This window comes from Muscardinus avellanarius (genome assembly GCF_963383645.1).
Source record: "Muscardinus avellanarius genome assembly, chromosome: 6".
Lineage (NCBI taxonomy): Eukaryota > Metazoa > Chordata > Mammalia > Rodentia > Gliridae > Muscardinus > Muscardinus avellanarius.
In genome coordinates, this window is record NC_137791.1 from 49,310,054 (window position 1) to 49,324,147 (window position 14,094).

At 44.0% G+C, this 14,094-nt stretch overlaps 1 protein-coding gene across 1 annotated transcript in view; it reads left to right on the forward strand.

Moving 5' to 3' along the window:
- Positions 1 to 5,999: 5,999 nt before the first annotated feature.
- The window catches only part of BDH2 (3-hydroxybutyrate dehydrogenase 2), a gene marked incomplete at both ends in the record, with an annotated part of 30,510 nt that continues 22,415 nt past the window's right edge, over positions 6,000 to 14,094 (forward strand). The window contains 2 exons of the mRNA XM_080697325.1: positions 6,000 to 6,071; positions 7,189 to 7,267. Of these exons, the coding sequence (XP_080553451.1) occupies positions 6,000 to 6,071; positions 7,189 to 7,267 (151 nt within the window). The remainder of the gene's footprint in view (positions 6,072 to 7,188; positions 7,268 to 14,094) is intronic.

Below are 14,094 nucleotides of genomic sequence, written 5' to 3' on the forward strand. Positions count from 1 at the left end.
TTTAAATTTCCTGAAAATGCTCTGTTTATGTTTCTACTAATAAAAAATAATATTTTGCTCCATTATCTAGAGTAAAAAAGACAACATGCTCAGTTTTCATGTGGGATTTGAAAGTCGCGTCGGTTTACTCTTCTGGCCATATTTGCGGTCATTTTCCCAAAGAAATCTGTTCATTTGAGAATGCAGCTTCTCTACGGGAGGGATTTGGCTCTAAAACCTGATACGAGAAGGACAGTGAGGCCAGAGAGGGAGAGCTTTTCAAAGCAACGCAAAGGCTGCTTTGTGCTTCAGCCATTGTTCAGTAAGCGCTTCTCAGAGTCAGAGATCCTTAAGGAAACCCTTGTGCCTTTGCAGCTCCAGGAATCCAATATCCTGGTGTTGTGAAATGACACCTTCTTAATATGCCATGCTCAAACCGGGGGGTGTCAAGACAATTCAAGTCTTTTTCTAAAGTGTATGTTGAGTTTTCTTGTCTCTTTATATATTTAAAGTGATATTTTATCTCTCCTGTAAGAAGAGAAATTTGTTATATCATCAGAACAGGCCAGGCCCTACAAAATCATCAGTCATCTCTGTTTCTTTTTTTTTTTTAGAACAGGGGATGGAACCCAGGGGCATTCTATCTCCAAGCTACACTGCCAACCCTATTTTTTATTCTTTTATTATTCTTTATTTTTTAATTAATTTATTTATTTTTATTGGTGCAATGTATTCATACATCATAATGGTATAAAGAAAATATTTTTGTAGACATACATGCACACATCGCCCAGTTAGCCCCTACCTGATCCCCACCCCGTTCCCTCCCTATCCCTCCTTCCCATGCTTGGCTTAGTGGTTGACATCTAGTTTTATAGCAATTTATCCAATATTAACTATGATAATCTCACAAAACAGTTTCATTTGTCTGATACCAAGCTTTTGATGACTAAAAGATAACAGTTCTTTTTGCTTTCTTTCTTACCAGAGAATATTTTTTTCTTTTCTTTTTTTTAGGTGAAGCTATCATACATTTATTTATTTATTTTTCAGAAAAAATCTATCCTTATATGGAATATGGACTCTAGATACCCAAAACAATCTCGAAGAAGAACAAAGCTAGAAGATGTATATTTTCTCATTTCAAACCATATAAAGCTACAATAATTGAAACAGTGTAGTACTGTTCCAGAGGCAGATATATAAACCATTGGAGTTAAATAAAAGCCTAGAGATAAATTCTTCCATATATTGTCAAGTTATTTTTGACAAGGTTTCCACGAACATTTGGTGGAGGAAATAATAATCTTTTAACTAAATATTGTTGAAAAATAATAATTACATGAAAAATAATAAAATTGGACCCTTACCTAGCATATTTACAAATATTAACTCAAAATAGATAAAAGACCTAAGTATAAATCTTAATACTATAAACTTTTAGAAGAAAATCTGGGTCATAAAACCTCACAACATTGAAATTGGCAGTGATTTCTTGGATAAGATTTCAATGGCACAGGCTACAGAAGAGTATACAAACTCCCTAAAAAATAAAAAAAAAATATTGTATATCCAAAGACAATGTAAACAGAGTTAAAAGTTACTGATAGAATGGGATAAAATATTTCCAAATGCTATATCTGAAGGTATATTAATATTCCAACTATAAATCCTAAAAATTAGCAACAATAAAAGCAAACAATACCATTTAGAGATAGGTAAAAGACTAACATAAATAATGAATCTCCACAGATAACCAATCTTAGTTGTCTGTTGGATGGAAAATCTTGTTTCTCTGGTTCTGGTGTGTGTTACCTATTTCTTCTTTGTACTTAATCTCTTTGAGTATTTTCTCTAGCGCTGGTTTTGAAGACATAAATTCCTTCAGTTTCTGTTTGTCATGGAAGCTTCTTATTTCCCCATCTAATTTGATAGAAAGTTTTGCTGGGTAGGAAATTTTTGGCTGGAAGTTGTTTTCTTTCAGAGTTTGGAATATGTTACTCCAAGCCTTTCTGGCTCTCATGACTTGGTTTGGGAAGTCTGGAGTGATTCTAATTGGTTTGCCTCTGAATGTCACTTGGCCCTTTGTTTTTGTTGCCTTTAAGATTCTCTGCTTGGCTTCCACAGTGGTCATTTTGACAGTTATGTGGCGTGGGGATCCTCTTCTCTGATCCTCTCTAACGGGAGTTCTATAACTTTCCTGGACCTGTGTATCGACCTCTTGCTCTATGTTTGGAAAATTTTCTGCTATTATTTCCTTGAAAAGATTGTTAATCCCTTTGGTTTCACCTTCTTTTCTCTCCTCTATTCCAATTATTCTTAGGTTAGCTCTCTTAAAATGGGCCCTTATTTCTTCAATGTCAGCTTCCTGCTGTCGGATTTTTTTTTTTCTAAATTAGAAACTATGCGTTCATTTTTTGAATGATCATCTTCTAAGAGTGAGATTCTGTTCTCCATGTGGTCTAATCGGTTGTTTGTACTTTGAATTGAGGCCTTTACTTCATTAATTGCATCCTTTGTCTCTCTTTGGCTCTCTCTGAATTCTTTTCGAAACACCTCTATTATTTCTAGAGTTATTTTCCTGATTTGATCTTCTATAAATCTCTGAATTTCTGTTTTATCAGGTTCTGATGTTGTGGGGTTGTGGGCCTTCATTGCTCCATTGTTATTCCTCTTTCCCATGATTTCGGAAGTTTGTGCCTTCTCTGGGTTCTTCCCTGGGTCACTACGACTTCACTTAAGGTGCTGTGGATCTCGAGTCTATGGTATCTCAGTTCCCACTACTCCTTTACTGGGTTGTATCGCAGAGTCTCAGACCCAGAGAGTCAATCAAGGCTGCTTTAGATCACGGCGGGTGCCAGGTTGGGCGTTCTCCTATGGTGTAATATCTCTGCCACCACCACTCCCCCACTGGGTCAAGTCCCTGGGAGTACAGTACTGGGATTTCTCCTCTAGGGGCCCCAATTTGACTCACTGTTGAGTGCGCAGATGGAGTTGTCCTGGACTCGGTGAATTCGCTGCTGCTGCCGCCGGTAGCAATATGGCACCGCTGCCGCGCCCTCGGCCGTGAGGCTGGCATATTTCTTTTCTGTTTTTCAACTCCACTCTGGGTCCCTGCAGGGTGTGCTGTGCCCAGCCCCTGGGAGCTTTAGATGCTCGCTGCACCGAGAGATCTGCTGAATCCTGCCCAGCTGTTCTGCAGCGGCTCACCTCGGCTCGCTGTCTGCCACTCCTCTCTGGAGTTTGGTGGGCTGTTGAGTGTATTGGTCTGGTGCCATCCGGTGAACTCGCCGCTGCCGTCAGCAGTAAGGCACTGCTGCTGCGTTCTGGGGCGTGAGGCCGGCGTATCTCCTCTCTGGTTTCTGAACTCCGTTATGAGTTCCCTTCCTCTCTGGAGCCTGGTGCTGCAAGGCAAAATGGTGCCCACCGCTTCACGCCGTGACTCCGGCTGCAGCACTGCGGTCTGGTTTCTGGTGTCTCGTTTTCCAGTTTCTTTTTCTCTGTCCTTTAAAATTACATTTTTTGTTTCTCTGCTGATGGTGTTTTCTGGCTATGAAAGGCGCTGATTTTGTGGTAATAGAGATTGGTTGTTAGCGGGGCTCATAAGCCCCATTTTGCTCCATCGCCATCTTCCCAGAAGTCCTATTCTTTATTTTGAAATAGGTCTCACTAAGTTGCGGAGGGCCTAAGTGACTGAGGCTGGCCACGAACCCTGATACCCTCCTGTTTCAGCCTCCCAAGAACTGGGATTACAAGCATGTGCCAACTCCGTTTCTAACACTAGCAAAGGAAAATGGAATGAGTGGCTAGTTGTAAACAGGTCCCAGGACCTGATTCTTATAATGTGGCTGCCTTAGTCTGGACAGACTTACACGGGCATGGATTTTATTAGAGGGAATGCTACTGCAAAAGAAAATGAAGTGGGAACTAGATAAGGATGACAAGCCCTCAGGCCATGATGGAGACGGAATCTGAGCCAGGCTGGATGGACAGAGGCGCCCCGACTCCTGGGCAGTCTGGGAGACTCCACGAGGAGCTTGGGGTCTCCTGAAAGCAGGTCTGTGTTAGTCTCTCATTAGCTCCTAAAAAAAGTCACCTCAGTACAAACACCCCCTTGCCGATTATTCCCTGTAGTCTGCAGTGTGCAAAGCACCAGGGTGGAATTGTAGGGAGGTGAGCTGGGCACAGAAGGCTGGCTCTTGGCCCTGCAGTCAGAAGGCCTGGGTTTGAATTCAGAGCTGAAGAACACTGGGTAAACCATGATCTCTAAACTTAGCCTCACCATTGACCAGGGCCTGCTCTCTCTCACCTCTGAAACCCGTCTCACCCACTCCTAGACAATCCCCAGCAACCACCTACTTGCATGCCTGCCAGGTCTGTCTCTGGGCAATCTTTCTAATATACACATATGGTCCCATCAGGCCCCTTCCAGTTCTCAGTGTCCACCGCCTGCGGGAGTGACTAGCATTTGAGCATAGGGAGCCCTGACCAGGGCATGAGGCTTAAAGGGAAGGGCGGCTTGTGTTCTGGGGGGAGGGGAGAAGTTGGCCTTGTAGAGAGAATGCAGATAAGTTCAAAAGCAAGGGAGTAGGTAATCGGAGCCCTCAAGCAAGGCTGGCAACCTGGACCTTATCAGGCAAGAGGCTGAGCCAGCGACTGTGAAGGCTGTTTGTGCGTGACTATCAGTTGTTCTCAACACCCATCCAACTCGCTCTCCCTCCGCCCCTTCACTTTACACTGGCTGGAAAACAAAATTCTCAGATTGCTACCTCCATTGCTGTTAGGAGTGGCCAAGCTGCAGAGGTCTGACCAGTGCTATGCAGGTGGGAATTTCCAAAGAGGGCTTTCTCCACGAGTAGAAAGGTGAGGTCTTTTGCTCTTCCCTTTCTCTTTACCTGGGGTGTGGATACGATGCCTTGGGCCAGAGCAGCCACTTTGTGATTAGTATGAAGTCAGAGGTACACGTGAAGGACAGCAGAGCGAGAAGAACTTGGTTGATCATTCTGCGACTCTTCCTCAGTCCTGGTTCAGCTCCAGCCAATCCTCTCGCCCTGGGGTCCAACCCAAGCACTGGCCAAGTATTTCATGCATGCTGAATTTAACCTTAGCTCAGAGTTTCTCAACCTTCCCTTCTAGAAATTGCTGATGGTGCATGTTAAAGTGTTACTACAACATGCTTAAACTTTAAATGACCAGCAGCGTTCTGGGATCTTCTCACAGCAGCAGAGCCAGGAAGCCCAAGTTTAGTTCTGGCTCTGCAATTGACAGGCTCCATTACCTTCGGCGAGTCCAGTTTCCTCTTCTGTAAAATGGGGATATGGGACATGATTTGATTTTCCAGCCCTTTTGTCCAATCAATCTCTGAAAGCAACTATGAAATCTTTATTTTATTGTGGGTCTAGGGACGAAACCCAGGGCCATTCAACCCCCTGCCCTATTTTTTATTCTTTATTTTGAAACAGGGTCTCACTGAGTTGCAGAGGGCCTCACTAAATAGCTGAGGCTGTCCGTGAACCGCGATCCTCCAGTCTCAGCCTCCCGAATGCTGGGATTACAAGTGTGCACCACCACACCCAGCTACTATGAAATCTTTTTGAGGGACAAAATAAAACAATAGGCAATTGAAAGTGTGCCCTCAATCAAAGTTTGCAGAAGAGAAAAACAACAGAGAAGCAAGTGGGAGTGGCAAGGACACAGTCTGCCACAGTGGTGTGTTCAGGGGCCATGGGCAGGCGGCGGTGGCGGGGAGGATGCTGACCTCACAGCGTCAGGCTGGCCACTCCCGCTGCCCAAGGGACCAAAAGGTGAGTTAAAGGCCAGTGTCCATCGCCAGGTATGGCTTCAGTGGGTTGTGCTCAGTATAAAGCCAGGCACCTAAAGTGCACGCTCCCGAACAGTCAGACGGCAGGACTGTTTGTGCAGAGCTGCTGTCGTCGTGTTCTTAAAGCAGCACATTGAGCTGTCTGTGACAGTGTAAACCACTAAATGCACTTGTGTTTAGGTTAAACTGCAGGTTCCCCATGGGCCGACTCGATGGGAAAGTCATCATCCTGACGGCTGCTGCTCAGGGGATCGGCCGGGCAGCCGCCTTAGTAAGTGACCTCTTTGCTGTTTACACTCACTCTCGAAGTATTGAATAATGTGGATGGATGCGATGGTCATCCAATTCCGCTCTACTTTTGGGGAGGGTGCTGGAGAGTGAGCTCAGGGCCTCAAGCACCTCAGGCAAGCACTCTTAACCACCTAGCGACACCTCTGTCCATTTTCTTTTTTTTTAATGAACTCGTATGGTCCTGTTGTCTTAAGTTACTAAAAGAAGGCACTAGCCCCAGTACGATGAAGCAATTAATACCACACACGTGTATTGTGTGATGACACTGGTAACCTTCAACTCTGAGAAATGAAGTGCCTTGGTTTCTCTGTACTGTATCAATTTACTGCAGGGGGCCCACAGAAGTCTACAACTTTCTGAAACCATGATAATTCAGAATTAAGACTTCAACATTATAAACTCTCAGGTTACCTTTGTCTTTTGATTTACCTCAACTTCTCCCACTCTCTACCCCCCACCTCAAGTATAATCGTAGCACATGGTTTAACACTTATGAAGGTACTCATATGCTCCTAGGAGGGAACGTGCCCCCTTTTCTCTTACTATTTGGAGTTTAGTCACCTCAGGAATGGCATATAGGATGTCATCACAGATAGTAGCATTGTGAGAACTGTTAAAACAGAACTATAGTTTTTTTTTTTTAATTTTTTTTTTTTGAGCCAGGCGTGGTGGCGCACGCTTGTAATCCCAGCATTCGGGAGGCTGAGACAGGAGGATCATGGTTCGTGGACAGCCTCAACTACTTAGCGAGGCCCTCCACAACTTAGTGAGACCCTGTTTCAAAAATAAAGGATAAAAAAACAGGGCAGGGGGTGTAACTCGGAGGTCAAATGCCCCTGGGTCCCATCCCCAGACCCACAAAAAAAATTTTTTTTTTTTGTTTGAGACGAAGGGGACAAATTCAGATGATAAGCACAATGTAAGCCTCATTGTTCTAATGAATTATGAAAGTAATAATACGGGGGGAGAGAGGAGACTACGTAGTTTGAAATTCCACCTGTAGGGGAAACAACAATGAAGTAAGATACAAGAAGAAAAGCCACATGATTCACTTACTCAAGTAAACAAAAGATTTACTTGTACTTTGTCTCTGCCAGGCTTTTGCAAAAGAAGGTGCCAAAGTTATAGCCACTGATATCAATGAGTCCAAACTTCAGGAACTGGAAGAGTACCCAGGTAAGCGGCCTGGGCCTGGGCCTGGGCCTGGAGTTCAGAGTCTAGCAGCGGTTATAAAGCAGTGGCTTTTGCATGCTGGAAGTTCCTTAGCGGCTCAGCAGCACTGGCTGCCTTTTTACCTTCTGACTCCTTGATTACCAAGGCTATATTGCCATCAGGGTAAGGTGGCCTGCAATCACAGTACCTAGGAGGTGTGTGTGTGGGGGGGGGATCCCAGGTTCCAGAACAGCTTCAGCAACTTAGCGAGACCCTGTTTTAAATTTTTTTAAAAAAAGGTTGAGGGTAGGCTCCAGGCATGGTGGCGCACGCTTGTAATCCCCAGGCTTGGGAGGCAGAGACAGGAGGATCGCACAGGTTTGAAGCCAGCTTAAGAGCCCGGAGGTAGAAGGGTTTCCAGGAACCCCAGTACCACACACACACAAAAAGAGGTGGAGGTTAGCCAGGCGTGGTGGCACATGCCTGTAATCCCAGTACAGCTGAGGCTGAGATGGGAAAACCAAGGTTTGAGACCAGCCTCGGCTACTTAGTGAGGCCTTCTGCAAATTAGTGATACCGTGTTTCAAACAAAAACAAAAACGATAAAGGCTGAGGGTATAGAATGCCCCATGGGTTCAATCTCCAATACCAAAAAAAATTAAAAATTTAAAAATTTAAGGGCGGGAATTGGGTAAAGGCTAATTGGGTGATGTGTGCAGGTATGCCTCCACCATCTTGTACTCCATTAAGAAGTATGACTACAATGCACCAATAAAAAGTTCAAAAAGCTAAAATAAAAACCATGTTAAATCAATATAGTGTCAGCCTCAAAAATCTGTGTACTTAAGTGCATAAGAGAAACCTGAATCCTGGAAGAAGGGGAAGGAGAGTGGCAAGAGCTGAGGGGCAGATGATGAGGGACCAGAGCCTGGCAGGGTTCCACCGCCAGCTACGCCTTACCACCGCCCCCGAGCGGTGCCGCTGGAGCTAAGTGCGCCTTTTCAGTTGTGCTACCAACCTGAATTAATATTTAAACACTTTCAAATATGGAGGTTAGTCACCAATTTATTTTACTTTTTATCTTTCTTTCTTTTTTTTTTTTTTGTGGGTCTGGGGATGAAACTCAGGGGCATTCGACCTCCGAGCTACACCCCCTGCCCTGTTTTTTATTCTTTATTTCGAAACAGGGTCTCACTAAGTTACGGAGGGCCTCACTAAGTAGCTGAGGCTGTCCGAGAATCGCGATTTTCGGGTCTCAGCCTTCCAAATGCTGGGATTACAAGTGTGTGCCACCACGCCCGGCTCCAATTTCTTATTTTGGAGGCCAATTGTATTCAATTTTTTGTTTCCCATAATTTTTCTAAAGCATTGCTGTCGGATGCTAGAAGAAGGTCGGACAGCAGCTTTATTGTTTATGTTCCTTTTTGGTGGACTCTTAATGACTCCTTTTGGTTTGCTGGTAAGCTTAGTTTTCTTGGACCAGGCCCTAATAGTAATGCTTGTCAAGGGGTGGAGACAAAGGAACCCATTTGTCCAAACAAACTTCTGCCTTCTCAACATCTAGGTCTGTTTTCTGCCCTGGGCGCTCTTGGGGTTTCCCTTGTTGTTGAGGAACTTAATCATTGTGGATCTCTTGAGTATTGCAGTTGAACAAATATATATTTTCTTGATATATTCCCCAATCAAGCTTGTGAAATAATTCTGAAAACAACATCTATTTTGAGGACTATTTTTTCTTTTCTGGTAGTAAGGAGAGAACCCAGGGATGCTCTAGCACTGAGCTATATCCCCAGGCCTTTTTATTTTTTATTTTCACATAGGGTCTCACTAAATTTCCCCTGCCTTGCCTCCCGAGTTGCTGGATCACAGGTGAATGCTACCTGGCCAGCCCTGAGGACTATTTTTCACACACCAGGTGAAGATGCTAACGCTCTACATGAGGAGTGGCCAAGAGGCCTGGCCTGGGATGAGGGCCAGTGTCTCCGAGGCTAAAGCAGCCGCGTCAGTGATGAGACCCAGTGGAAAGGACTCGATGTCATACCAGTCGTTCTCTTGCCCCTCATTGCAGAAGTGTGGACACTTTTAACAGTGCGACACATTTTAACTCCAGAAAACAAGACTAATCCAGAAACAGTCTGCTAGTGGTTTCTGGCTACATTTGTCTTGCAAGTGTAATTTTTTGAAGTAACACATGAGTGATTGAATTCTATTGTATAGGCATAGACTTCCTCTTCACTGATAGATGAGGCCAGGGCAGAAGTTCTAGAGAGGACAAAATAATACTGAATTTCCCCATCTCTCAAAATAAATCTGAAGATGTATACTTAAATATTTTCTTTATCAAAAATAAGTAATACGCTAAGGATTTAGTTCCTAATTACAAAGTTATATATGAAAAGTAACTGTTGTTATGGCAACTGCTAAGGACAGCTCTTCACTTCAGCTCTCCTCTCCTGTCTGGTACTTGGTCCGATACTAACCTGTGGACTCGTCGATTTTCTTTTCTTCTTTCCTTTTTTTTTTTTTTTTTTTTTGGTACCAGGAAAATGGAACCCAGGGCCATTCTACTTCTGAGATACACTCGCAGCCTGATTTTTTATTCTCTATTTTGAAGCAGGGTCTCACTGAGTTGCAAAGGGCCTCACTAAGTAGTAGCTGAGGCTGGCCTCAAACCCAGATCCTCCTATCTCAGCCTCCCAAATGCTGGGATTACAAGCCTGTGGCACTACACCTGGCTGACTTGTCAATTTTCTAGGAACCACATTAAGAAAGTAAAAAGAAACAGGTGGAATTAATTTAATAATGTATTTTAATCCAATATACCTAAAATTTTGCTATCTCAATGAATATTCAATGTTAGGAATTATTAACAGAATACCTTTCTTTTTTCATACTAAGTCCTTTTATTTAAACTCTTACAACTTTATTACAAATTTCAATATTTATTTTCTTTTTATTTTCTTTATTTTATTTTTGTGTGTGTGTGGTACTGGGAGTGTAACCCAGAGGCTTTCTACCTCCGGACTATACTCCCAGACCTATTTTATACTTTATTTGGAAACAGGGTCTCACTAAGTTGCTAAGAGCCTCACTAGTAGCTGAGGCTGGCTTCGAACCTGTGTGATCCTCCTGTCTCAGCTTCCCAAGCGTGGGGATTACAAGAGTGTGCCACCATGCCTGGCTCAATATTTGTTTTCTTTTTTAGCTTTATTGAGGTATATTTTACAGATTCTCATGTATTCAAGGTATACAACATGATGTGGGGTTTTTGTTTGATTGATTGATTGATTGATTGATTGATTGGGTTTTGTTGTTGTTGCTGGGGATAGAACCCAGGGCCTCCTGCATGATAGGCAAGTGTTCTACCACTGAGCTCCATCCCACCCCAACAGGAGGTTTTGATGCACACTGTGAAATGATTATCACGGCGAAGTTAATCAACAAATCCATGACTTCATACAGCTCGCTCTCTCTCTCTCTCTCTCTCTCTCTCTCTCTCTCCTCTCTCTCGTATTCTTAGCTATTTCAGGTACACAATGTATTATTAACTGTAGTCACTGTCCTATTAAGTCTTCAGAACTCACTGATAACCACAAGACTGTGCCTTTTAACGTCACCTCATCACTTTCACACTGAATCTTCAATGAATGGGTATATAACTCAGTGCTAGAGCACTTGCCTAGCATGTGCAAGGCTCTGGGTTCAACTCCCCAACAACACCCCAAAAAAAGCATTCATATTAAATCTTCAGAAGCCATGTGTATTTGACACTTACACACATCTCAGTTCAGACCAGCTTTGTTTCAAGTGCTCACATGTGGCCAGTAGTTACCGCAATGGAGAAAGCTCAGCCCTAAGGCCACATCAAGGTGAGAACACCTAAGAGACTGCACAGGGCATTCATGCACCTCCACCCATGGCACCACACTGGACGTAACTCCGCATCAGAGGACTTCAACTACAGTTACCCTGGAGAAACCAGAGCAGAGAGCCCACTTGTGAGTTAACTGTTCCAGCAAAAAAAGACAGGTGACATGATCAAACACTCAGTACTTCTCAAATTATCCAACTGCATTAGTGTTACTGTGAGAATATAATTGTACATTTTCTGTCTAAGGAGCAGCTTAACTTACACCACCATTCTGTTACCTGGTAAGGACTCACATTCCTTTGCAAAAATGAGCATCTCCTAAGAGATTGCAGGAGTCGCCCCTTCCTGGTCTTCCCCTGTAGCTGACTGGGAAGAGTGTGAAGCTGTAAGTCCCACCAGCAGGAGTTCAGCACAGGAGCCCTGTGTCAGGGATATAAGACCCACCGAGTTCTTTGTGAGATGTGCTTTTACATACCCGGGAGCACCCTTTTTTTGCAAAAAAGTAAAATCGCCTTGCCAAACAATTTTTTTTGAAGCCATGAAAATGTATTTCTAACAAATTTGGCATGCAACGTGGGATATGGCGCCTCTCCAGGGTGAAGAGGATCCCTTCTTCTTAAGGGTGACACGTCATACTGCCTTATTGAAGTAGACTTGGGGGGAAGGGGATCTACAATCTCTGGGGCAGGCGACAAATCTCCAGGTGAAAACTTCAAGACAATGCAAAGAAGGCCTTAACAGATTCTGCGGAGGCCAGAAATTTCACATGGACCTAGGTACGAATGCTTCAGGGAGAAGCAAGTAGTGTCTGGGTGGCCGGGGCATCCTGGAGGTGTGTGTGTGTGTGTGTGTGTGTGTGTGTGTGTGTGTCCTGGAGGTTGTGTGTGTATGGTTGTGTGTGTGTGTGTGTGTGTGTGTGTGTGTGCACGCATGTGCGCTTGCGCTTGACTCTTGATTTGCTATTCTATTATCTCCTTGGGGCTTCATACAGAATAAGGGGGCCTCTTCAGAGAAGCCTGCTAGGGCATTATACTAGCCCTCCAAATAGATGAGAAGCACCTACTGTGGATATATTTTCCTCTAGGAAGATGGACAAAGAAAGACGAAGCACATCAGGAGAAGAATACTAGAAACCCCCAGCAGGGAGAAACTAGGTCTCAGTCAAGTATCTAGTTGTGGTCACACAACCAGGAAGGCTGAGGCGGGAAGTCAAGGCTGTGAGTGTGCTTGAATGAGACACAGCAGGTGTGGAGTCTGACCTGCCATTCTGTAATATGGCACTTTGTACAGCATAAGGCGGCCTCTCTGGAGGAGCCTGCCAGGGGACGTTACTAGCCCACCAGTAGCTAAGAAGCACCTACCATGGATATGTTTACATCTGGGGAGAAATACTAGAAACCTCCAGCAGGGGGAGACTAGGTGTCAGCCAAGGATCTAGTTGCAATTACACAAGGGGGCAAGCCAAGTTGGAAAACAAAAGTTCTCCACCCAGGGAGGAGAGGATTACACAGAATTCTCTCAGATAGTCCCCTGAGGCATATGCTCCAATACTGAGAAGACAGCAGGGGGAAAGAAACACCAAATGATAAAATACTGCTGTTTCATTTGGACATATGAACCCATCCTCTGACCATCAGTATTCTGGCCAAAATTTGGTTCCAGTGAGGATTGGGTTTGCCGATCATTAATTGAATATGTCAGTGATAAAAGGCCTACTACCCAGGAAGAAATAGATTACAAACTCTGCTAGAGAAAGGGACCTGTAGTCTTATTCCCTGTGAAAGAAGAAACAAACAAAAACAAAGGCAAAAATAGCAAGTGGGACCCCCTTGGCTGTTTACCTCCTCCTGTAATTCAGGGAATCGACATACTGGCCCTCCCAAGCCCCTGAGGAGGGAGGGAGAAGGTAGAAAATCTGTGTCGTCTACAGAGACGTCAGACGCCATCCCCCCCCCATTATATACCTCTCTTTTCCAACTGAGAAGAGAGGTTCAACAATTTAAGCAGAATATCCAAAATTTCCCTTTTCCTTCTAAAAAGAAACAGTCACAGACTCTTTACCCACTTAGGGAAGTTCCTCTGGGTAGAGGGGCTATTGGTTTTGTGAATGGCCCCCAAACTCATTCCAAAGTCAGAGCTATAAGAAAGGAACTCAGGCCTCTTATGGAGGATGACCATGGGGTTGCAGACCAGCTAGATCAATTTCTAGGGCCCCAGATTCAAACACAGACTGAACTTATGTCCATTTGGGGCATTGTCTTTATTGGGAAAAAAATAGGGCAGCCATTAGACAGGCAGCCATAGCCACACGGAAAGGAGGGAGCCCAGCAAGTCCAGATGTCCTAGCTGCTGAGGTTAAGTTTCCATTCAGGAGCTTCTATAGAATAACAACAACCCAGAACATAGAAGTCATATGAGGGAACTTCAGGAATTAGAGAATTCATACTTCAATCCCAGAACTAAGGCTTTTGATATACAGCAGGAAAAGGAGGAGGTGCCAGCTGATTTTCTTAACAGATGTAAAACAGATGTTAAACCCAGAGAATGCTCTAGGACAAGGAATGCTTAAGATACATTTTATTACTAAAAATTGGCCAGACATTGCAAGGAAGCTACAAAAATTAGAAAACTGGGAAAATTGGACCCTAGAGGAATCGTTAAGGGAAGCTCAAAGGGTATATGTAGGGAGGGATGAAGAGAAATAAAAGTAAAAAGCTAAAATAATGGTCTTTTATATGGAACAAGAAACCCAGGGGAAAACTGGTCCCAGAAGCTGGAGACAGAGATTCTCAACAGGGACCCTCAAAGGGAGGATGACTCAGGAACAACCTAAATGGAAAGGGAAAAGAATGTTACAGGTGCAGAAATGAAGGCCATTTTATAAAGGAATGCCAGATCAAAGGAAGGAGGAAAGTGTTAACATCCTTCATGACCTTCCAGGAGGACTGGGGAAGTCAGGGGCTCTTTTATGCAAATGGAT